This window comes from Talpa occidentalis, unplaced genomic scaffold, assembly GCF_014898055.3.
Source record: "Talpa occidentalis isolate TD23 unplaced genomic scaffold, MPIMG_talOcc4v2.1 talOcc4.6, whole genome shotgun sequence".
NCBI lineage: Eukaryota > Metazoa > Chordata > Mammalia > Eulipotyphla > Talpidae > Talpa > Talpa occidentalis.
The window spans coordinates 137,997,508-138,022,426 of record NW_023604972.1 but is presented as its reverse complement, the minus strand read 5'-3'; the positions used below and the strand labels follow the sequence as shown (position 1 = coordinate 138,022,426).

General features: G+C 56.2%; 1 protein-coding gene and 1 long non-coding RNA gene across 2 annotated transcripts; one reads left to right on the top strand and one right to left on the bottom strand.

Moving 5' to 3' along the window:
- Positions 1–4,598: 4,598 nt before the first annotated feature.
- On the bottom strand, positions 4,599–10,783 carry MED10 (mediator complex subunit 10). Its single transcript, XM_037529216.2, has 4 exons — positions 10,630–10,783; positions 9,803–9,886; positions 7,401–7,503; positions 4,599–5,084 (listed from the first exon to the last, which is right to left on the bottom strand). The coding sequence occupies exons 1-4, from the start codon at positions 10,749–10,751 to the stop codon at positions 4,986–4,988; spliced, it is 408 nt and encodes a 135-aa protein (XP_037385113.1). The 5' UTR covers positions 10,752–10,783; the 3' UTR covers positions 4,599–4,985.
- A 3,448-nt stretch (positions 10,784–14,231) lies between these two features.
- On the top strand, positions 14,232–23,423 carry LOC129144758 (uncharacterized). Its single transcript, XR_008549299.1, has 3 exons — positions 14,232–14,421; positions 21,793–21,911; positions 23,053–23,423. It is a non-coding gene; the product is annotated as an uncharacterized LOC129144758 (long non-coding RNA).
- Positions 23,424–24,919: the final 1,496 nt, after the last annotated feature.

Below are 24,919 nucleotides of genomic sequence, written 5' to 3'. Positions count from 1 at the left end.
TGTGTCTACCAAAAAAAAAAAATCCATGGACTGGTGTTAAAGGCACATTATTAAATAAAAAAGAAAAGAAGCAAGAGAGATAAAATAATCTCCTTTGTGTGCTATAAATGAAATTAAAGACAATAAATATCCTATACCTAAAGATCCGGGTAGATTAATGTCAACGAAACTATGGGAACTTAATATTTCTTATTCATTTTTGCATCCCTTAAATTCTTTGTGAAGAACATACAGACTTTGGTTTTTGGTTCAGTTTGGGTTTTGTTTTGTGTTTGTGGTTTTTTTTTTTTCCTTCTGATGATTCAAACAGCAACAAGCAGACACTCACCAGAAAGAACGAGAAGACAGAGCTCGTGCGGGAAAGTCTGAGCAAACATCTTCCTGCGAAGTCGCTGCAGCTCAAGTGCTTTAAAATCAGCCTGGAAAAGCAGCACCATCAGCCAGGGTCGGTCCACGGGGTGACGAAGACTCCGGGCCTGTCTTGCCATTTACCATCCTGCCTGCCTCCTGCCAGCTTCGTGTGTGCCGACTGCTGCTTATTATCCTTTCACAGGGCCGCAGTATCAATATTTCATGTCCTATTGTCCCTCATTGTTTATCAGCACCAGAGCCCCAGAGCGCGCCGCAGACAGGAGGCCTGAGCCCCGGCTGGAGTCGCGTCCCCTTAATGTCAGAAAACCGCGGCTTCCTCCGGAGGCTCCCCTGGAGGACAAGCTCACCGTGACGCTCCGTCTAGCCCATTTGCCCATCACAAGCTCCTTCCAGGGTTACTCAGAAATGCGGGATTGTGCTGAGCCGAAGGCACTTGGCTTCGGCGGAACACTCGCCCCGAGTCTCCACCGGAGGTGTGTGAGGCCCTGTGTGTGCGCCGCGGGGCTGGGGCTCTGCTGCGGGGCCGGAGTGGGCGCCCGGGGGGCCCTCCCTGCACAGCACCATGAAGGCGAGCTCCGCCCCGGCCCTTCTCTGCTGGCCCTGGCCCGTCCCAGCCTACGGAAAGCAGAGCCCGAGGCCGAGGGGACCCCACTGAGGGCTGCGGCGGGGGAACTGAGCGTGCTCTCAGCTCTGCCCCCTCTCGAGCTTGCCGGTGCGTCCACTTCCCCTGTGCCCGGGTGTTTCTATCTGAATGAACCCGGAAGGTCTTCAGGAGAAAGTGCTGAATGGCGCTGCAGGCTGAGTCCAGTCTCCAGATTCCTGGCCCTGCTTCAAACGTGGCCTCACCCGGCGGAGACTGGGCGCTCTTACCGAGGCTGCCAGCAGAGCCGGAGAGCCTGGCGCTTGCGAGGAGGTGCCCGTCTCCAGCCCTGCCCCTCCTGGGCTCCTGTACAATAGCCAAAGGGAAGGGCTGGTGGTGGGCAAGGGCCTGTCGCATCGGGCCGGGCTGGGAGGACAGCATCTCCACGACCAGCATCCACTCGAAGCTGCCCCTGGCGGGCACCTGCCAGCCCGTCCCCCGGATGGGTGCTCTGCAGTTTTCTTCCAACTTTCAGACTCACAAGACTGGAGACCAGAGCACTGCTGCTTGCAAGGGGATCTCCCTTAGGGTCACTTCAGAAGATCAATATCCTATTTTTGGCCATAACACTTGGAGTCGATGAATGATGGAAATTTCCTACAACTTCCAGAAATGTCTTATCAAAAGTGCCAAAAAGAGATGGTGCCCACGCTGCTTCTGGGGAGCACCCAGCCCCGGGCCCCCAGATGGGCGTCACGGTGAGGCTGTCATCTGGTGAGATGGGGAGCCAGCTGTCCAGAGCACATGCAGGGGTGTACGTGTGGCCCCTGCACAGGTCGGACCCCACTGGGACCATCTAAGCCTTCCAGTGACCATCATGGCCGGGCATCAGGGGTCTGCAGGGGCATCCTTGGTGCCAAGGCCTTGGCAGCATCTGCGAGCATCTTTGAAGCTTCAGGCCTCACCCTTTGTTCAATGTGCTAATCCACAGGCGGGACCAAGGCTTTGTAGATCTATTAGCAACTCAGAACTGCGAGCACATTAAAATTTATCAATTATAGCCCAAAGGGTACTCTGAAGGGGTGGGAAGCCCTGCCCTGGGGACGAAGAGTAAAAAGAACCGGCTCTCCATGGGCACAAGGAGCTGCCAGGGCCCTGAGCTAGTCTGACCCCAGACCAGCAGCAGCTGCTCCAGCGGGGACGGGCTGGTTCTGTGAGCGCTTTGCTTTTTGGCGTTTTTTTGTTTTATTTGCTTCAGAAACCACAGGAGATCGTGTAAACCTTTGAAATGTATTTCCATGAAGCCTATTTTTCATCACTGCTAATTCCCATCTAACGCACATGAAACAGGAAAGCCAGTCATAGCTGCAACGAAATAAACCTGTGATACATTTCCCACACACGTACACACATCTGTGCAATTATTTTCAAGGCGTCTTTACGTACATTGAAATTAAATCAATTGGAATGAAATCAACCGATAATTTAAATTACCAAGTGAGAGAAACTATGTGACATTAGTTCTGAACTTTAAAGGATCATGGACACTAACCCGGGGGCTCACCTGAGAGCTTCTGAAACATCAAAGATAGCGGGAAAATAAACGCTGGTGAATCGCTGCGAAAAATCCCAGCGATCAGCGGCTGCTACTCCCCCAGGCAAAGACCGTCCCGGGAGATGCAGCAACCCTGGCCAGGCGCAGGAAGGGGCAGGAAGGGGCCCGGATTCAGCCACAGGAGGGGTGCACCGGGGGAGGCAAGTGACGGGGTGCAGGGCAGAGCAGGCGGGGCGGGGGGGAAGGAAGCATGTGCTGCCCCCCAGGCTGCAGAGCCGGCCCGGGGACGGAGGGGCGGCCCCACCTCTGCCACTTTGCCGATGTCTGACGCTGAAGCCCAGGACACAGTCAACAGGCCGGTGCCTCAGGCCTGCCGGCTCCAGGTGAGCAGGCCCAGCCCTGTGCTGCTCAGTGCCCTAGTGACGCCAGACCTGCGTGTGAGCAGGACGCCCTGTGACCCCATCTGTCTGGGCCGCTCCGAGGTCGTGGCCAATCTGGCTCTGTCTTGATTTCGCATCTTGGCAGGAAACGCGTGAAAGGAAACAGCAAATGGCTCGCACACAGAGATACCCAGTGAAGCGGCCCCGCTGCCGCCCACCCGCCCGGCTCCGCTCCGAGGCCCTCAGGGGCAGGACACGCTCTCAGACGGCTCTGGGGACTGCGACCAGCAACCAGGCTCCGCAGCGTGAAAGACAAAGCAGGGGCTCTTTCCTGGCGCGCCCACGGATCAGCCGCTATCAGAGCTGAGGCGCCACCTCCGCAGCCAGGAAGTGGGGCGCCCTGCGCTGGGGGCACAGGACAGAGCCCCACCATCGGGGAGGGGGCGTGCGTGGCGGAGGGCTCCGGGGCAGGCTGCTTCCTGCCTGTCCAGATGTAGGGTCTCCTTGGCTGGCGGCTGCATCATCCAGTCTCTGCTTCCACCCGTGGGGCCGAGGGGCCCAACCCTCTGCTTTAGCAGGACACAAGTCACGGGGTGGAGCCCACCCCAAGCCAGGGCGACCCCATTTTACCTGCACTGGCTCTATCTGCAGCACCTACTTCCCTGTGAGGTCTCTTCTCATTCTGAGGCTCCGGGTGGACATGAACTGGGGGGACTCAACCCAATACAGCTCCCATCCACACACCCGCTTCCTCAACAGCCATCCCTTCCCGGGGCCCTGAGGACGGGCTGGCTGGAACACGGCGCGCTAGGCCAGGCGGACAGACACACGGACGGATGGAGGGAGGTGGTTGGTGGGTGAATGGATGGGTGGATGGTGGGCAGGTGGATGAAAGGTCTGCATGGCGGGGGGATGGATGGACAGACGGGTGAACCGGGCAGAAGGCTGGATGGAGGGGTGGTGGGCGGTGGGCGGGTGACAGACGATCACAGATATGATAGATTTGATAGACACACACACATAAGACATGCACCTCGTTATGCTGACGTGAACCTCATTACTATGGCATTGGCTATTTTTATTAGCGCCCACCTTCTAAACAGGGCACAGGTCGGGAAGCTGGAGCACCCCAACGTGCGGCTTCTTGAGTCCCCTGTCCCCTGCACGGCCTCTCCGCAGCCAGATCAGCGACGTCTCCCAGCCCAAGACCACCCGTCATGACGGGCACCTGCATCGCTGCTCCCGCCGCCCCTGCGGGCTGTCCTAGTGCACCCCACTGTCCCCCACAGCAGCAGGCGAGCAGCACGTCAGCCGGCAGCTGGGACGTGGAGGCTCTGGCGTGTGCAGGCCAAGCGGGCTGGAGAGGCGGCAGCGGGGCCCGCAGCTGAACCACGGGCAGTGGCCCCCACGAGATGGGTCAGCCCCACAGGCTGCACACTCCGCCCTGGAGGGCGCACCCCAGCAGTGCCACCCCGAGTGCCCGCGTCCTCCATCCAACAGGCTAAGGGACAATCAGCCCAGAGCCTCCCGCCTGACGCCCGGAGACCCCACTGTACGGCTCACTCACACTTGGGGGAGGGAAGGACGGACGATGCGCGACAGCGCGGGTGCTCGGAGAACAACCACACGGAAGTGCCACGAACACGTGGCTTTACTCCAGGCCGTGGGCTGAGGCCTGTGCAGACGCGCCGCGCTGAAGCCGGAAATACAAAACCAATTTCAAGTACTTCCCGTGTTAAGTCAGTTTTTCTTTCATTTTAGATTTTTCTTTATTTTCGCTTTGACAATAAAATGGAACAAAGAAAACTATCAGGAGGAAGTTTATCACATTCAGTATTTCTAAGACCAACTCGTGGTAGAACGATCAAACCATCGCGCTCACAGCTGTGGGACGACCAGCCCCCGAAAGGTGGGGCGGACAGACGGACGAGCTTCAGGGACGGAGGGCTGCACAGCCCGCGAGCCCCCCACCCCTGCCGTCCCCAAGGCGCTGGACCAGGACTGGCGGCCGAGGGCGGGCCGGGCGGCGGCTTCAGTGTCAGCGCAGCCTGGGCTGCCCCAGCTCGGGGCGACGCCACAGGACAGGAGGGCCCTGCGCCTAGAAAGGGGGGTGCTCCTCCCCTCGGATGCTCCGGTACTTCGCCATGTCTTCTGGAAAGACTTTGGAAAGTTCTTGAATCAAGAGACTTTTGAATTTCTACAAAGAAAAAAAAATCACACTGTCAAACCACCTCCATGGGTGACCTGTCACCCACTTAGAGACTGCGCCTCCCAGTGACTCAGGGGTCCCCAAGGGGAGGGGAACGTGCTTCTCTGTCCACCGCTGACCTTCCAGGGCCGCCTCTGCCGGGGATGCCGCAGCGCTCTTACCTGAACCGCAGGGACAGGTAACAAAGCGGCTACTTTTTTTAAAGATTTATTTTTACTGATTTATGCACACAAGAGCTGGGGCGCAGGCCAGAGGTGTGGGGAGAATGCTGAGAGGATTCACCAGAGACAGAGTGGGGAGCACAACAGGCAGACGGACTGAAATCCACTGCTGAGGGGAGCAGCGGGGAGACAGGAAGGTCTGCTGCGCCCTGTGCGTCAGCTCCTTGGCCGGGGATCGAACCCGTGCTGCAGTGGCTGGTGATAAGCTTGACAGCGCTGAGACTCCAATCCCTGGGAGGCCCTAACTAAGCAACTATTAACCGGAAGGCACCAACTCTCTGTGCGCAACCCACTGGCTCCGGCATCCAGGGAGGCTGGGAGCTGCCTGCTCCTCCTCAGGGGGCGTCTGCTTCCCTCTTTCACAGCAGTTAAAACACCTGCCAGCTCACAAAGCGCTTCCAGGGGCCACACTGAAGGACGACCCCCGAGTCCACGTGTGGTCATGCAGCCCACGCCAGCCACACTGGCTCAAGTCTCAAGCACAGCCCAGCAGCTCCGCGGACAACAGCGCGCCCAGGAGGGCTGGCGGGATGGAGAGGTGGCCCGGGCTCGCGGACACCCCTCGGCCTCCAGGAGAATGAACACCTGCCGCCTGCAGCACGTGAGGGAGCCCAAGGGAGGGGCGTGCTGCACAGCGGGTGAGGCGCAGACAAGGGTGCCAGAAGCTTCCACGCACGCGCGCCAAAGGGGACTGGGAGAGGGACCGAGACGGGGAGAGGAGCACAGGGACAACGGCCACGGGTCACAGGTGAGCTGCTGGGAATGCGCAGGACTCCACCTGCGAGGAGCGCGCGCACCCGCGCGGAAACCAACAGTCACGCGAGAACATATTTAAATAAAATAAAGGGCGCGATGCCGACAAAGTAACGAAGCACAACAATCATGAGCCAAGACTCTGGCGAAGACGCAACGAAGGCGCAGACGAGGCGAGGTCCCGGGGCCAAGCGGGGCAGGAGGGAGGCGCCAGGAGAAGAGGCCCTACCGTGATGGCAGAACCACAACGGGCGGCTAGCGAGACCGCCCGCTCTCCCAGAGGAGCCCCACGCGGTTCCGGACACAACTTCTGGAAGGGGACCCCCCCAGCCACTGGGAAGACAGGCCGGCCCCCCTGGGGTCCTGACGGGGACAGGTGCGGGCCGGGTGGGTTCTGCCGGACAGCACAACCCGACGACAGGCCAGCTCGTCCCGCGCAGCCCTCCACGCGGATGTGCCCCGGGCCCGACGCTGACTAGGGCAGCGGCCACGGTCCCCGCCACCACCCACAGGGACCGCTCCGGGCGCCGGGACGCTGGGGAGCCGACACCCAGGGCGATAGGACAGGCCCCTCCACCCCTCACAGCCATCTTGACCGACGTCCCGCTCACTGGCTCATCCCAGGAGGTCACTCCGTGGCCATCCCTGCGTCCAGCAGACACCCGAGGGTCACGCCTGGGGCCCTGGGAGCCTCGTGAGGCCCAGAGCCCACAGCGGGTGGGACACAGCAGCACGTCCACATCTGTGCGCTCGGGAAAGGCCGGAGACAAACGAGGAGGAGAGGCTCAGTGAACCCCAGAAACGAAACCAGAGGTGCAGGGAAGGGGGCGAGGCAGCAGGTAGAGGCCGCAGGGGCCACGCAGGCCACCAAAGGTGCCCCTCCCCCCCGCCCTCAACCCAACGGTGAGTCACCCTGAGTAAGAAAAGCCACAGATTTCCTCCAAGAGGAGGCGCCTCCCGCGCCAGCAGAGACCCGGGGACAGAAGGCCGGGGCAGCCGGGGCCCCAGACCGGAGACCCACGGCCCCAGGGAGAGCCGGAAGGGAAGGGACAGAAGGCGCGGACACGCCTGACAGACGGACACCGGGAACAGCCCGCCCGGGAGTAGGACTCACCGGACGCCCCGTGCCCCGAAGCCGGGCGACACCCCTGCCGCCCTCAGCCCCTCCGGGGGCCCCCCTCCTCCCCAGGGCACAACGCCGCCCGACCTCCCACCGCGCGGGGCTGAAGCTGCCCGGTCAGGCTCGGAGAAGCAGCAGGAGGCCGGGAAGGCCCCTCAGGGGCGGGCAGCAGTCTGGCGGCCCCCACACGGCCCCGGGGAAGAGTCTCACCTTCATGGTGTCGATCTTGCCCTTCACCTGCTCGTTCTTGGCGAGCGCGCGCTCCAGGCACTCCTTGGTGTAGAGCAGCGGGTTCCGGCCTTGGTCTATGTACCTGCGGACAGAAGCTGGTCCGTGCGCGCCCTGCAGCCGCCCACGCCGCTCAGGAGCCGCAGGGAAGCAACCGGCCCTCGGCCCGGCGCGCGGGCTTCACGCCACCCTGGCCCCCTGGGCGGCCCAGACCCGTCTGCGCCGGGTGAGCCAGGACACCCTCGTTCACGGGCAGGACGACCCGAGCCCACCGGCGCTCGGGGCTCGAGTCAGACACACACGGCCCCGGTCCCGCGGGCCCTCCAGCCACCGGGTCCTCCCGAGGCCTGCGAGGTGAGGAGCAGCAGGGGCGCCCCAGGGCAGCCCCTCCCGCCCCGCCCCACCCCCTGAGCTCAGTGGCCTGGCTGGGGAGGGGCTCAGCCCCAAGGTGGTTTTCCAGGGGCTCCAGGAGCAGCAGGGGGTGGGCACGCTGCACCAGACGCATCCGCCAGTCTCGGGTATTTCCACACAGCATCGTTCTGGCCTTTCAGCCCTCACCCACGTGTCCTCAAGATGAAAGTCCCGTGACCTCATCACGCACCCCGCCCCGGCGGCCACCTGCCCACTGACTCCCCGAAGGGTCCAAACTCAATTGTTCCCGATTATCAGCTAAGTGAGTTATTACAGGAAAAGAAACCCAGCACCGTGCTAAATCCAGTCCATTCTTTATTGAATCAAAAAACACAATCACTCGGATTAAAGAGGCCGCTGCGTTACTGCTGACGGCAGGAAACTGGCTTTTAATGAGAAGATACAGCAGGTGAATCCACCAAGTTCCAGCAATTCCATCTTACTTCAACAGCTTTGAAATGATATAACGAAAGCAGCAAAATTATGTTAACTTTACGCTCAATCCCTCCATTCTGAAAAAGACACGGAACAGGGCGAACCACGGGTTAACAACCACCTCGCGGAGCTTCACCACTGCCCTAAACCCACAGCCTGCGCGCGCGCACCAGCCCCACGGGTCCTGTCCACCCCGTGCCGCCAGCAGGCTCGCGGTCTGCACTGTCCGCCTGGACACCGTGTGCGAGGACGCTCTGCAGGGAGGCAGGGGACCCGCCACTCCTAGGCGGCGCAGACCATGGGAGGTGCCCACTTCCAGTGCCTGCTGCTGCTCAGGGCTGACGGCCACCCGCCTGACGGACACCCAATGCAGCCGGCCCTTCAGCCCAGCGCTGCAGCTGTGCTGGCGGAGGCGTCACTGCCCCGGCCCGGCTCTCATGTACCCCACTCCAAGACTCAAGAAGTGCCTTGGCGTCTGTCTAGACCACCGCCCCGTCCTGGGGGCCAGTGAGCAGAACAGCAGCAGCAGGACCCTTCCGTGAAGGTGAAGGAGCCCTCGGCCCCCTCGGCCTCGGGCACACGCCCTTAACCCCCACCAGATGCCAGAGAAGTCAGCAGGGCTGACGGTAATAAGGAAGATCACCAAGGCCAGGGATGAGGGCAGAGACCCCCCCCTCCAAAGCTGCAGCGTGTGTCCTGTGCTTGAGGACGGCTGCGGCCCTGCAAGGCACTGTAAGGAGGGCCTGGAACCTGCTCTTTGGAGACGTAAAAGCCGCAACTTTCCCCTTTCTCGATCAGGGAAACCGTGACTGACACTTGCAGTTTACTGCTGAAAGCACGAGGCAGGCCCTGCCCATCCAGGCCTCCCTCCCGCCTCCCCCAGGGCACTGTCAACTGGCACACAGCAGCTGAGCAGCCCGCAGAGGCCACTTCCCCGCTCTCACCGGGAAATCAGGGCTGGGACAACCTCACCAGCGCCATCAGCCTGGACAGAAAACTCCTGACAGCTTATCTCCTGGGAGCCTTTTCCAGGTCACCACAAGAGAGGTGCTCCCCGGGGGGACGCCCCCTTCCCAAACACACTTGGCCCAAAGTCTCCTGTTTTTCAACAAAGCAGGTCCTGCTGTGGCGAGGTGGGCAGGCCGCCCCCGCAGTCTGGGAGGCTTCCCGCAGTCTGCAGTGGCCTGTTCTGGATGCAACTGCTTTTTAACTGGTGAGAGAAGCCACGTAAGCCTTTCATCTCTCAGGGAAAGACAGGCAGCCGCGAGGTTACTCCGGAAGCCAAGCAGGGGACACGCTCCTGTAAGAAGCCTCCATGCACACGCAACCTTTCTCCAACAGGACGACACTGAGCTAAGTTTCTAATCCCATCAGAACGTAAGCTCTGTGAGGACAAGTCCATTTTTGTGTTTTCCTCCTCGGCAAACCCCCAGCACCTGGGCACTACCACATAGCGGGACAGAAACGCCACTGGCTGGCCGACCTCACGCCACGCCCAAACAGGAACCCACGGCAGGAAACTCAGGAGCGGTACTTACTCGAACACTTCCAAAGGCACAGTGATGTCGTGAAGCTGCTGCCTGCACTTATCAATATCCTGTAAGCCGGTCACGATGAAGTTCCTGAGGGAAGAAGCAAAACAGGGGCATGTGGTCCATTTAGAGGACAAGACCAGCACCGGGGAACAGCCCTTCGGGGCCACGGAATTCCCAGGGACGCCCTGGAGTTAACGGTACCCTCGGATATTCGAAACTGCCAATTATGGGGGGAGGGGCAGAAACCAACCCCCTGGAGGGTCTAATGAAAACTCGCTCCCCGGCCTTCCGTCGGCGCGCAGGACCGCCTGCCCCTGGGGACGCGGCTCGCTCCCCGGAGGGAGGCGGGAGGGCGGGGGGCCACCCCGAGGGCCCCGGGGCGAAGCCCGCCCAGAGCCGGGGCGCGGGAGGGGCTGGCCGCTGCCGGGGAGGCCCCGCCGGGAGCCGGGAGCCGCCTCTCGACCCGGCCCGCTCCGCCCCGCCCCCGAGCTGGCGCCACGCCCGCGCCCGACTCCCGCTCCGGGCCTCCCCCCCCGGCCCGCCCGGCCCCTTCCCCCCGGCCCGGCCCGCTCCGGGCCCTCCCCCCGGCCCGGCCCGGCCGGGCCTCCCCCCCGGCCCGGCCCGGCCCGCCCGGCCCCTCCCCCCCCGGCCCGGCCCGGGCCCGGCCCCTCCCCCCGGCCCGGCCCGCTCCGGGCCCTCCCCCCGGCCCGGCCCGCCCGGCACCTCCTGCCCGGCCCTCCTCCCCGGCCCGGCCCGCCGGCCCGCCCGGCCCGCCCGGCCCGGCCCCTCCTCCCCGCCCGCCCGGGAGCCGCGCCTCGGCGGCCGCTCACAGCTTCTGGTTGAGGCCGGCCTGGCTGCTGGGCTGGAAGTCGCTGACGATGATGCCGAGCTGCCGGATGTTCTCCACGAACTTCTCCAGGTGCTCCTCCAGGTGGTCGAACTTCTCCGCCATGGCCGCGCGCCCCGCCCGCCCCGCCGCGCCGCTTCCGGCTTCCGCCCGGCGCCGCCACTTCCGCTTCCTCCGTGGCGGGGGCGGGGGCGGGGCCGCGGGCCTGGGCGACGGGCGGGGCGGGGTCCAGGGCTGGGGCGGGGCCTCGGCGGCGGGGCGGGGCCTGAGATGGGAGGGCGGGGCCTCGGCGGGCGGGGCGGTCCGCTTGGCCCCGCCCAGCGCCCCCGCCCCGGGCGGACGAGCCCCGCGGGCGTCGGTCCCGGGACGCGCTTCGGGCTCCGCGGCCGCAGGGACGGGGGGACCTGCGAGGCCGCGCGCCGCCGCCCCCGGCCCGGCCAGCCCCGGTCCCTGCCCCGGTTCCCGCGCTCAGGTGGGCGCCGGGGGGCGGGGCCGGCGCTGCAGGGCACCTGCCCGCGAGCAGGTGCGCCGAGGCCGGACCCCGCAGGGCGGGCGCTCGCTGCGGGCCGCGGACGCGGTACAGGAAAAAACACGTCGACGAAAGCAAGACCCGAATCCCACCCCCGACGCGAGCCGCCCCGCAGACCCCGGAGGCCCTCCCGGCCTCCGCGGGGCCGCCCCCCCTCCGGCCCTCGCTGCCCCCCGCCCCCCCCGGGCCGGCGCCCGCGCCCCCGGCTCCCGCGGGGCCCCGGGTCTTCCGCCGGCCGCAGCCCCGGCCTCGCCCCGGCCTCATCCCCAGCGGGGACCGGCGGGCTTCGCTCTGGGGGAAGCGGCCGCCAGGCCCACCGAGGCCTCAGGCCGCCCCTCCCCCTGCGGCGTCCTCACGCCGCCCGCGGCTGCACCCCGACGGCGCCGCTTCCCTCCGCGCCCCTCCTGCCAAGTGCAGTGCGCGGTGCCCTGGGGTCCCGGGGAGAAGGCCCCCTTCCCGGGCTGGCGTGAAGCCCGTCCCGGCGAGCACGGCCGGGTCCGCTGGGCCACGTCGCTCCGGTGCCGAAGAACCACCCCCCCCCCCCCCCCCCCGCCGCTCCCGCAGGGCCGCCCGTTCCTCCTGCTGGCGGGATTCCTTGGGCCACGGCAGTTTCCTCACCCGGACTCTCCAGTCCCGGGCAAGATAAAGGGGCTCCCTGTGAAAACAACCTCCGGGGCCTCTCCCAGCCGCGCCCAGGAGGGAGCCCACCAAGGTGACCTGGCCAGCTTGCTGACCCGGGACCCCGGCTCTGCAGCGTCTACTGGCTGCAGAAGCCTCTTCCCCTGCGAATATGCCAGCACCTTGGGTGGAGACACCTCCTGCCCGGCGTGAGGACAGTTCGTGGGGATTTTAAACAAGGTGGAAATAAAATATTCGACAAAAGGAAAAAAAGATGATTTGGGGGCAGTCAGGCCAGAACGTCAAAATGCAGCTCAGTTTCCCAGGAAAGCTCTTGCTGGCGCTTTGCAGTGCGGCAGAGTCACCTTAAAAAGGGAAGACACCTCCAGACTCGTGAGGATGGAGGGGTGAAGAGGGGACCGCAGTCCATACAGCAGAAAGCAAGGAAAAGGGGGATAAGCAAAATAAAGAACAGGCAAGGAAGATAAAAAGCACAAAAAGATGAGCGAATAGGAGACAAATTTTTTGTTGTTGTTATTGTTCTTTTATCTACCTGCGTTTCTTCAAAGGCACCACTAAAACAGAATCCTAACAGCTAAAGGGGGCAGGATAAAATAATAGACACTTAAAATAACCTCAACAAAGTGGTTGGTGCATTGAAAATTGAAATTAATAGATATATAAAAAGACCTTTAATAATAAAAGGAAGAATCCACCACAGTGGTAGGCTGACATTAACTTCTCTGCAACTGACAACATAGTCATGCTATCTAACACCAAGATTGACAAATTATGAAGGAACATTCAAATTCCATAATCACAGGAGTAGATTTGAGCTACTCTGTCAGGAAATTATCAGTCAAGTGGACAAAAACACGCACAGAGATTAACGAAGATTTGAATAATGTGATTAATAGGGGTGATCGCTGAGAAACCCTGAGTCCCGAGAACAGGTTGTTTCCAAACTTATAGGAAATATTTATAAAAGGATGGCCATTCACTAAACCACAAAAGAAGTTTCAGCAAATTCCAAGTTCTGTCACATAGATGGACTTCTCTGACTTCAGTGTAACTGAAAATCAAAACACAGCTTTAAATAATTCATGGGTGTACATACATCGGAATTTGTATGGGCGAGACCCAGTTGGCCTGTCACCGGTGTAACTCTCAGCAGCGCTCCCGCTCACTATCAAAGGTGTCTCGCCTCGGTTGATCTGTTACATAGTCAGTGAGTTACAGGGAAATCGTGAAAGAGTTGGAGCTGAATGACAAGCACTGCTTATCAAGCTTCTGCTTTGTGGCTAAAGTCCCACTTTGAGAGAAAATAGCCTGGAAATAATAAGCTTGAAATGTTGAAGAAAAAGCAGGAGCGAGAGGAAAAAAATCACAAATTCAAAAAATATATGGGAAGGAGAGAAAAAGGTAAAGATAGATGATGAAAATGAAAACTGCTTCATTCGTTGTCATTCTTCCTTCATTAGATGCTACAAAGGTGAATTATTATAAAACAGTGACTCAAACAGACACACTTCAGACAAGCCCCGTCAGTGCAGAGGGTGGTGGGAGGGACAGAGGGAGGGAAACTCTAATGTAAACGAATGAGGGAATTTGGTTCATTTACAGTAAAACTTGCGTGCCCACACCCTGAAAGCTTGGAGGATGTGGGCAAGTTTTGAAGAAAATACAAAAAATCCACCTAAGAAATAATAAGAAACCACAGTAGACCCGACCTTTCAATAAACTGGCCAGTAGACCAGTTTCAAAGAAATGAAAGCCATCAAACACTGACAGCTTTTTACACTAGTTTGTTCTCTTTTTAAGGAAACATCAAAGAAAAAATAATTGCAAACTTACCTAGATGCTTTTAGTGACGAAAAAGACTCAACACATCCAGCTCATTTTTAAAGGGTTGTGTCACCCTGATGTGAGAAGCAGGCAGCCAGGACTGTCCAGAATCTTCCTTCTGAAAGTGGAGACCGAAAATTAATCTTGGCAGATGGAATAAATGATCATGTATCAGTGATTTGTGGTTGCATAACAAACTTCCCCCCAAACTCACAACAACCCCTGTTCTCAATTTTGCTCCCACATCTGCAATGTAGACTGCATGTGGCCTGCACCTGCCCCTCTGCTCCACGGCCCGTGGGCTGGAAGGACTTGGCTGGGCTGGAGGATCCGAGTTCGAGATGGCGGCTTACTTGGCTAAGGAGTTCATTGGGGGTGTGGCTGGGCTAGAGTCTAGAGACACAGCTCCCCTGCTGTGAGTCTGCCTGGGCCTCTGGGGCTTCCTAGCCCTCCTGGGTTCCAGGAACACAAAGCCCCAGAGAAGCAGGCAGAAGCTGACCTACCTCTTCTGACCCACCTGGAAAGTCCCACTGGGTCTTCCCACCATCACCGAGACATCCCTAGACCCCCGGGGAGGGAGCAGAGCCCTGAGCATCAGTGGGAGACGCTGCACCCCAGGAGATGTGCAGGTGAAAAGGGGGCTCTTGCCAAAACTCTTTTTGGAAAACACACGTCTTTGAAAAAGTGACCACCTCTGGGTTCCTCCTAGGGTGGCAGGAATGGTCAGCTGTCACGGCCTGGTAGGAAGTACACGGCCAAAGGTCAAAGGGGAAAACATTTCAGGTAGGTCAGAAAAATAGACATTTTGATAATTTGACAAAACAATCTGTTATAGGGCAGCCCCGATATTGAATGGGTGCCTGGCTGTGGGTCCTCACCCGTGCGCTTACAAGGGACTTATGAATACTCCACGGCAGGACACACAAAAGGTTCATAAAAGGTTTGTTTACAAGGGAAAAGGAAAGAAGGAAAATGCACAACTCAGGGAGAAAATAGGGAAATAAAGTCTTTCATGCGTCCTACCCGATCCGCCGACCTGGAAACCCAAAGGCACTCTCAGAGCTGGCCGGACGCTGCGAGCTGGCGGGGAGCCAAAATGGGGGACCCCCCCAAAGCCCACGTGTCTGGCTTTATACTAACCTGGCTGCTGAACCCCACCCTTGGGTGGGGATGGGGTGTGGAGTTCCCAGTGTCTTTGGCTTTGGCCTGGGGTGGGGGTGGCGTCCACGAAGCCTGTATGGAATCAGCTTTAGGACAGCCTTTCCCCCTAACAAACCCAACTCATCTCAGAAGTCTAGTGTAGGAGGAGTATTAAGATCTTCCAGAAGGCACTAGACTGGATGGTGAAGCTGTAAGAACATGTTCATGAAAGTCACAGACTCACCCAGCATCCCCACTGAGGGCCGGGGAGTCAGGGCTGGGGGGGAGGGGGGCACTCACGTCCTCCCTGCTCTTAGGACCCTGCACCTTTGGGCCTGCTACCTTATCCTGAAAATTCCCAGTTTGTACCTACGGTTCCAGGCTATGTTTTAGGCATTTGAGGACAGGAATCTAAAGAGACACACACACACCCCAGTTCCAAACATATGTAAATTAGCTCGGTAAGCAGTTCTTTATTATTTGAAGGGGGGGAAACAAAGCAAGAGGCAAGAAGTCAAAAACTGACTGTTCTCCTGGGGTGTGTGCAGCACCCCAGAAGTCACCCCTCCCTGTGGGCAGCGGGAGGGTAGCACCCCTCCCTGGCTCCCCCACAGCTGAGAGGCGCAGCTGCTCCTGCGGTGCAGATGAGCCATCTGTGTGCCCTCTCGGGTGCTCAGCCCCTCCCGGACACCTTCTGCTGCCGCCTGCGTTTGCCACGGCACCCGGGGGCGTGAGGGTCCAGTGCAAGGGCACCGTTGGCCAGAGAGAAGACTCCATGGGGCCCCTGAGGCCTCGTCCTGCCCCATAGCAGGCAGCTGGGCTGTTTTCCTGCCGCCCTCCGTGTTGGTGACCCCAGGCCAGACAAGATGTCACCTCCTGGGGGCGTTGAGCCAGACCTGCCTCCTCCCGGCCTTCTGGAAGCCAGAAGCCTGAGGCCAGGCGTGGCAGGGAAGAGGCTGCAGGAGAATCACCCCAGCCTGCGGGTGCCAGTGCCCTAGGGCAACCCCATCTGCTCCCCGTGCCCCGCTGTGTCCCCCCAGGAGCCTGTCTTGCTCTCTGCATTTCGACTCAGGATGGTGCACTCAGGACCGGCGTGCAAGGCGCGAATCCGTGTACCCCCCCTCGGCTCTGGCCGTCCTGGGTAGTCATCAGCTCCAGTTTTCATTCCCATGAACTTTCTCCTCCGCCTCCTCCCATTCGCACTGGCTAGAACAGAAACGCCAGGTGTCTAAAGTCTGGCTTCTGGACCTTCCCAAGCGCAGCCCAGAGACCGGTCAGGTTCACAGGCGCTTTGAAGCATTTTTCAGCCACTTGTCTCCCAGTTGCCGGGATTATTGCTCCACTGACTCATTTTATGTTCTTTGCTGGACGAAAGCATTTCAGACCCACTGAAAACTACGTTGAACTTCTCCCTTCCCTTTCCCCTCCCTCCATGGCCAGCCAGTGAGTGCCTTTACGCAGCACCCTCAGCAGGTTGGTCTGTTTGTAGGAGATGTTTTAAAATGTAAACGCCACAGGCTCCAGATTGCCGGGGACCAGCCTCCGACAAAACGTCTTGTCAGGGGTTCCTGAAAGGATGAGACGGCCTAGGCGAAAACGAAAGAACTGAAAACTTAAGGACTGAGGGGAAGGGAATGAGGAGACACCGACACTTGGTGAGGTGTTAGTATCTTCTGCCGAGAGACTCAGCAGGTCTTTATTTATTCATTATTAGTAATAATAATAAGAGAATACATTATCATGTGTAAAGCATAAACAATTAGTATATTATGTTTCCCATAGACTACTGGCCCCTACAGGTCTCAGCTAGACGGCAGCTTTCAAGGTTAACAGATAATAAACCAAACCTAACATTAAAGCTACTTATTTTTTTATTTAGACAATTATTTAAAACAGTGAATAAACGTCAGTGTATTTTTATTAGCTAAAGCCTAAGCATCAAAGGACTATTTTATTTACATGACCTTTAGCGGGAGACTAGCTGTAGTTTAGTTATTAGAACTTTTTTTACCTAGAAATTTTTTAACTCAAATAGTTTTATATTAAAAACTTTTTCAAGAAACTTTAAGAGAAAACAAAATAGAAGGACCTGTTATGATTATTGTATTGTAATGCTTGTCAGGCATGCTCAATAAGTTGTCTTTCATTGTCAAGTAGGCCAAATTGTTTAATAATTAGTTTTTAATTTTTTATGTCGTTTATTTGTAATATACTGATGCATATAATATAGTGCCTAATGTACTTTTTGGGAAATTTTTTTTTATTTATGACCAAGAACAGAAAGTGAAGGAATGTTACATCTTCAACCTCACGGTGTGAGGCACAAGGAATCTTCAGCCCCACGGTGTGAGGCCCTTTGGCTTCGGCCCCACGGTGTGAGGCCCTTTGGGCTTCACTGCTTGCCAGTGTCTTATCTGGCTGGGGCATCAAGGCCTCCTGCAGCACCAGATGTAAATGAATTAAGGTGGAAAACGCCAGCCAGTGAGCCGGGCACCTGTGAGGGTGTGTACGGAAGGCCTGCAGCGCTGCACGTGGAGGCCCTGCCCGCCTGAAGCCCGCATGACCTGCCACCAGGAAATGTACTAACTTCTTGTGCTTTGTGACCTTGGACTCTGGAAGCCATTTTCTTTCCTTTTTTTTTTTCCACTCACATTTTTATTGCTCTGTCAGCACTCAGGCACTTGGTGATGCCGTGGGGAACGCCTTTGCCATTCCTTCTCATTTCTTCTGAGAACGAGAGTCAGCTGAAGCTTTAAAAGTGCAGTTATCGTACCAAGAGGGCAAACCAGCTGCTTCATGCTTTCCACTTTGTGGGTTTTTAGCACATTGGCAGTTCTGGCAGAAGGGGGGATTTGCAGCTTGTCACTCCAGCGGAGACAATGATGATGGTGAGGATGGTGATAAAGATGGTGATGGTGATACTAATGAGGGTGCCGTGCTCATGGTGCTGATGACGGTGATGGTGATAATGGTGATGATGGAGATGATGTGATGATGGAGACCATGTGAAGATGGTGAAGATGGTGATAACGGTCATGATCATACTGGCGACAATCTCTAGCTTTTTATTGAGCACTTTACTTAAATCATCTCATTTATTTTCACAACCCTAAGGGGTTATGAGCAGAAGCAGCTATCATCTGCACCATACATGGTCAAATGTCAGCCAAAAGGGTTTCCCTAAATGCAGAATTGTGAGGCAAAATCATCCCAGCTGGTGGAGGAAGCTGAGACCCACAAGGACTGCATTAGCTGCCTCTGCACCCTGCGAGGCTGACTTGTCAAAGGGAGCAGTGGCTAGGGCACTAAGAGTATAAACAGTATCTTATTTATACTAACAGATCCACGCTGCCCAACATGGTAGCAACTGGACACCAGAAGACTGGCCAGTGCAACCCAGAGCTGCATTTGTCATTACATTGTAATTCGTTTGAATGAATTAAAATTAAAATAGCCTCCCCTGGCCAGCAGACACGGTATCAGATCTGTAGGGGAGCAGGACATGGAAGGAACTTGTGTCTGTAATACCCAACGCAACAGACAGTCTACCCCCTGCCCCCCGCCATAGGTGACTTCCCTGGGAGCCATTGAGCGAGAGAGGAAATACACCATTATTTTGAGGATAGTAGGGATGATGAGTCTTTATGGGAGGGACCTGGAGCCTCACTTTCTGATTTCAAATCCCAGCTGAGCCACTTAGCTTAGCGCTGTGTGACCTTGGCCAAGTCCGGAGCCCCGAGTTTCTCATCACCACGCTAGGGGTACCAAGAGGACAGTGACACCTCCAGCTGGGGTGAGGATTAAATAAACGAATGCAAACCACGTGGAATATCGAATCCGCTGTGCAGCTACGACCTACTGTCAGGACATTTGGGGTCTCTGCTCCAGCACCTCAGCGCTGCGCTAATGAAGAATGTGAGTGTGCACGGCGGGTCCACACCCAGCGGTGTTGGGAGGGCAGCTGGTGTGGGGCGCTAACTGCTATGACACGCCAGGTCCTGCCGCTGGTGGGCCCTGTGAGGTCGCTCTCTTAGGTCTCAAGCACAGAGACTGCCCCTGCCAGCTTGTTCTTCAGCGGCCCGCAGGCCCTCGGGGACACGAGTGACTGGAGAGGGAAGCGCTCCACCTGTTCACTTACCTGCACCCCCGACTCCTGTGCTGCTGAACGCTGCTGCTGAGAGTCCCCTGGACCCAGGCCCCAGGGTGCCCTGGCAGCCGCTGAACAAGGCATCCCCGCCTGCGGACGCCCCCAGGGACAGCCGCTGTGAGAGGGACCACCCGGCCCACAGAGACCAGCCAGGATGGCCCTTGAGCCCCTTGGCGGAGAACACCCGGGCATCACGCTCATCAGCTCCTGCGTAGTAAGAGAAGGCCACAGGGGAGGGGCTAAGGGACGACGTGGGACTGGAATCCCACGGACACTCGCAGAAAACTGACTCAGGAGCCTGGAGGGAAGCCCGCAAGGCCCAGCCAGGTGGGTGGAGAGGCCTGGCTGGAGGCGGGGCCTGGATGGAGGAGGGCCAAACTGGGTGCTCCAAGTGTAGAGACCCAGCCTGCATGCCCTTCAGGCAGGGAGCTTGAGGAGTTCTGTGTATGACAGTGACAGGAAGATTAAAAAAGGGGGGCCTCCCTGGTGGCGCAAGGGGTTAAGCACCGCACTGTGAAGCTGTCCACAGCCTCTGCAGCACAAGTTCGATTCCCGGCTGGCCAGGGAGCTACCCACACGGTGCAGCAGACCTCTCCATCCCCCGCTGCTCCCCTCAGCAGTGGATTTCAGTGGGTCTGCCCATTCTGCTCCCCACTCTGTCTCTGGTGAATCCTCTCACCCCGTACCTCTGGTCTGTACCCCAAATCTTCATGCATAAATATTTAAAAAATAAAAAGATAAAGATAAGTGTTTGACCTTCAACCTCATGCCAGCCCCTCTGCCATCCACCATGGGGACCACCACAGGGACGCCAAACAGTACTGCAGCCGGGCCACAGCGTCCCCTCCCGCGGGACACTGAGTGTCTGTCTCTTTCAGCGGGTGGCAGTCGTCGCCCTTTAGTGGGAAGAGTTGGGTGCTGGTTCATTTCAATGCCCAACCTTAATAGAGGTCTAATAATGTGTTTGCCATGTAGAGCTGCAAGAAACTGTCATACTAAAATTGTCGCCGGTCTATTTGTGGTGTCTGCCAAGCTCAATTATGTATATATTCACGACCAGAGCATCTTCACCCCAAGAGCTGCGTTTCTTAGCCTTCACTCTTTACATGTTAATCTCCAGTCTGTTGATCTGAGCATAATGTATTTCAGAAGCATAATCATTGCAGAAATTATCCAGCTTTGGTTCTGATTAAAAGTATAAATAACTTTTTTTGCATAATCACAACAGTAAATTGAAGAAATGCCTGGCCACTAAATTCTCAAAGGACTTCTGCGTTTAAAACATAAGCAACATGGGGCCTCCCCGGTGGCGCAGCGGTTGAGCGCTGGGTTGCGAAGCTGCCCGCAGCCTCGGCAGCGCCGGTTCGATCCCCGGCTGCTCCCCGGCCACCGGAGGAGGGTCCCACATGGGGCACAGACCTCTCCTGCCGCCCGCTGCTCCCCTCAGCAGTGTCCTTCGGTCCTTCTGCCTGCTCTGCTCCCCGCTCTGGCTCTGGTGAATTCTCTCACCCTCCCGCGCTTCTGACTGTACCCAGTGCTTGTGTAAATAAATAAATAAATCTTTAAAAAAAAAAAATAAAAAAATAAAAATAAATAAATAAATAAAACATAAGCAACATGGATCAATAATCTATTCTAAGGTATAGAGTGCACCCTTTGTAGTCATTGCTAGCTTTGAAAATTCCATATTTTCCAAATACCATATGAATCCTCATTCCTTGAGAGGGTGAAGTAACACTTCTCAAAGCTTAGCACTATTTATAGATGGCAAATTGGGGACAAGGACTGTTTTTTTAAGTTAACAAGTATTAAGGAACCACTCCATGGCAGCCGTTTTTACATATGTTGCTTTAATTAATTTTAGAAATCTGGTTTTCCTTCTATTACTACTCAGTGCAGCTCTGTGGTCTCACCCTTACCTTCCTTCTTCTGTAATGGTTCTTTATGGATCCTTCTGGATGGAAGCTGTGCTTTCTGCCCACACAGATCTTCAGATCCTCTCTGTAAGTGCTGAGGTCACAAGACTCAGAGCTGATTAATTACTGCAGCCAGGTACCCCAAAGAGCCCCATGTTGCTGCCCAGGCACAAGTCAGACATGACTGGGAAAAGTGCCCTTAGGTCCTGGGGGGACCTGGGGATGCCTATGTGTGCATGTGTGCATGCATGTGTGTGTGCACATGTGTGTATGAGTGGATGTTTGCAATTTGAATTTTACATATGTGAATATGTGAGTATATGTGTGTATGCATGTGTGTATCTGTATGAAAGTATGTGTATATGTGAGTGTGTGCACAAATGTATGTGTTGATGTGAATTGGGTTTGTAAGTGTGCATGAATGTGAATTATGTGAGAGTGCGTATATGTTAACATGGATGTGAATCCGTGTGTTGATGTGAATCCTGTGTGTGTTTCTGTGAATATATGACAGTTTAAGAAAGGGTGTATATATGTATATGTGTGATTGTGTGCACAAATATGTGTGTGCGCAAATGTGGATCATGTAGGTGTGTATAAGTGTGCATGAATGTGAAAGAATTATGTGAGAGTTCTTTTATGTGAATGTGTGTGAGAAAGCATGTGTGTATATATGAATGTGTGTATAGGTGTGTGAGAATGTATCTGCTGTGTAGACATAAATGTGTGTAAGAGAGCATGTGAGTATGTATTATGAGCATATGGGTTGTGCTTAGATGTCAGTGTGTGAGGGGGGCAATGTCTTTCATCCTAACTTCATACTTTACAGGACATGTGATAGTTGGGCTAGGTAGAGAAATCTGGGCTCAAAGTTATTTTCCTTCAGAACTTGGAGGACGCCACCCAAGCGAATAACCAAAGACCTTGCTTCATACTGATTCTTCTTTCCAGAGAGAATCATTCCTGGCTTACCGAATTTCCTCACGAACGTATCTGGACCTAGGTCTTATTCAAGACACTGAGAACTTAGTGGGCATCTTCAGTCCAAATGCATTGGTCCTTTAATGGTGGTAAGTTCCAACCTTTCCTTTTCATATGATTCCTTCCACTCTATCTTCTTTTATTGACTCCTGTGAGTCACATCCCTTTCATTTTTCTCTTCTATATCTGTCTCTTGTCTGGGAGGTTTGCATTCTGTCTTCCAGTCCTTCATTGATTTTTTTTAAATTTCAGCAATTATCCTTCAACATTTTTTCTTATTCTCTGATTGCTTCTCTCTCTTCTCATATAAAATCTTTTTCTTGTTTAGCAAGAAGCAATAGATCTTCATCTTTGAGAATCTAAAATAGTGGAATTTTTCATGAAATGCATTCTTTTCCCCCTGTATTAACTCTGTTTGCTTTGTTTGTCCCTTTTCTTCTTTCTTGTCCTCTTCATTTAGTTTGGTCTCTTTGGTTAGTGGCAGGACTTTCCCCAGACATTCTGCCCATGAGCCACAACCAGGAGAATCTGGATGTGTGGGTACAAACTCCCTGACACATTCCCCAAGACTGTTGCTTTCAAATACACATGGACCACGTTTTTAAAAAATGAAACCACTAGTAACCAGAACATCTCTCTGTGATCAACATGCCCAGGAAGGAGACAGGGGCATGTCCTCCTTCGTGTTCTGTAGCGTTATTCTGGGAGTGACAAGCTCATTCAAGTGGTTCTTGGGATTTTAAACTCGGGAATTTCTTCAAACCACCTGCTTTGAGGAATTATTTTCAAAGATCGATTCTGAATTTTTAAATGTCATATATACCTTAAAATAAATATTATTTCTTTTCTGCTATTACTTTTAATCTATTTGGTATACAGTCACAGTCAGCGGGGAGGCAAAAGATGTTTCCAGCCCTTCATTTAATTTGGGGAGATCATCTTTTCTTTGAAGTGATCGAATGGAATTATTACACATTTAAGTGATGCATTTGTCTAAAAATAATGTTAAAATTTTGTTCATTTGTAAATAAGTGTTCATCAATATGTGGAATCTCAATGCCAAATACGTGTTTGCCAGGTGGATTGCTACATGCCAGCGCAGTCCGGCTCCCAATATAGCGCCTTCCCGTTGTCCCACCTTGATATGGGGGAGGGGGCGAGAGCAGGACAGGATGGGATGATAAAAGCTGCTCCTGATCACAGACACTTTGACTGATTTATTTCTGCCAGATTTTGACAGATCACAGAAAAATGTCGAGGTAGAAAGAAAGGAGCTCTGAGAATAACAGGCTTGGAGTGCTATGCGTAGAGGCTGGGGTCCATGCCACCAGATGTTATTTCTGAGGTCAGCAGAGGCCTGCCTCTCCCTGTGGAGATGACAGCTGCATCCCCACCACTGTTCTACTCCGTGGCCACCCCTCACCCTTGGTGGTGCCCGGATGGATCCTTCCTCTCCTCTCATTTGTGAAATGAGACACGGGGCAAAGGCCCGGAGGGACTGTCGGGCTAGCATGCCATGTCTGTGTCTTGAGTGAGCGTGCCCCACCCCAGGAATGAGCTCCAGGACCAGCTCCAGGCCATCTCTCCCCCAGCAGCCGAGGCACCAGACTCTCAGCCGATCAGCTGACTACACTCGGGTCGCACAGGAGGTGACAGTCCGGCGAGCCTGCAGGAAGTGCATTGAAAGTCACGTCACATCCACTTTGGTCTCCAGGGCCCGGGGTCAGACTTCACCTGGCCCCGGGATGTTGACATTGCATCATAAATCCCAGACGCGGGATGCCCATCACCCTGCAGGTGGATGACACTGTTTAAATAAGCAAGTTCAATAAAACCCCAGCACGCGCACATCAGCACTTTGAAATCAATGCTGTGACTCCTGGGGGCCCTCGGGGACTCTGTGATACGCCTGATTCCTGCTTCACCGCGTTGCATCAACAAGGTGGCCCAGGCGGCGTGCTCAGAGCTGACGCGTGACGGCTGGCTTGCTCTCCTCGGGCCACATATCTGGGTCACTACCCTCGTCCGCAAGGACACCCCCAGAGGGCTGTCTGACCCCAGCCTCCTACCCCTCACAATTCAGCAGCCCCAGGAATGTCCTTGCTAAGCCAAAACCTCTGGAAAAACACAAGTCACACCACGCCAGCCGCTCCAGAGTGGTGACCTGGTCAGGCAGGCAGCTGCCTGTGTCCTCGCTCTCAGCTCCAGGCACCCCACACCTTACTTTGCACAGTGTCCACGGATCCTGCTTTAGAGAAGGACTTGGGTCTAAGGAGAAAGGAGTGTTTATGTTCACATCAGTCTAGAACACTCCTGGGCACGAGGCACGTGGGGTGTGCTTCAGGAGAGGGGCCTCCCTCTGACGCCCAGTGGGCCCTCACCCACAGCTGCCCAGACAGCGGGGCCCAGCCTCACCCGCCCTGCCCCGCCCACAGGGCTGGCCCTGTCTGCTGTCCCCACAAAGCCATGAGGATGTGGGAGGGAGGTTGAGGACATGTCAGCCCCAAAACAGCAGGCGAAGGGGGGTGTCTGGGGTGAAGTGAGCAAACTCCTCAAGTGCTGTGACGCCAGATCTGACAGGAGTTTCTACTTTCCCTTGGAGGACTTCAGGTCTGAGATGGATTCCTTGCAATGTTTGATTCCAGAGCAACCTGACTTGAGAAAATCTATGAGACCATGTCACAGCCGCGGGGGCCCTGCCTGACGAGCTCCAGCCTGGGGTGACAGCAGGTGCTCAAGGAGGAATCCGCTTTATTTGCAAATCAGTTGGCCATTAAGGAAGGAAGCCGGCCTCCCCCATGAAGACGCTGCTCGGTGGGGGCAGAGTTGAGGACAGAGGAGTGCCCTCTCATGGGCTGCAAAGCAGGCATGGGCTTGGCTGAGGCCATTGGCAAGGCCCAGGGCAGCTCGTATGTGAATTCTGAAGACACTGTTCTTCGGGTAAGTGGGGCCTGAGGTTCCTGTGCGTGGGCTCCTGCTCGGGATAGCATCCTCTCCTCTCTTGTCGGCTCCCAGCAGCCTTGGGGCTCAGCTCGGGGCTGTGAAGAGGCCTCTAGCCTTTGCTGTGTCTGCAAAAGCAAGTCTCAGAGAGAAGTTC

Excerpts from the sequence above, each read along its gene's own strand:
- MED10 (XM_037529216.2), bottom strand. The coding sequence starts at position 10,751 with ATGGCGGAGAAGTTCGACCACCTGGAGGAGCACCTGGAGAAGTTCGTG. Across the intron at positions 9,887-10,629 it reads GCCGGCCTCAACCAGAAGCT|GAACTTCATCGTGACCGGCT; the intron begins GTGAGCGGCCGC and ends TTCTTCCCTCAG. Across the intron at positions 7,504-9,802 it reads GTGCCTTTGGAAGTGTTCGA|GTACATAGACCAAGGCCGGA; the intron begins GTAAGTACCGCT and ends TTCTGTCCGCAG.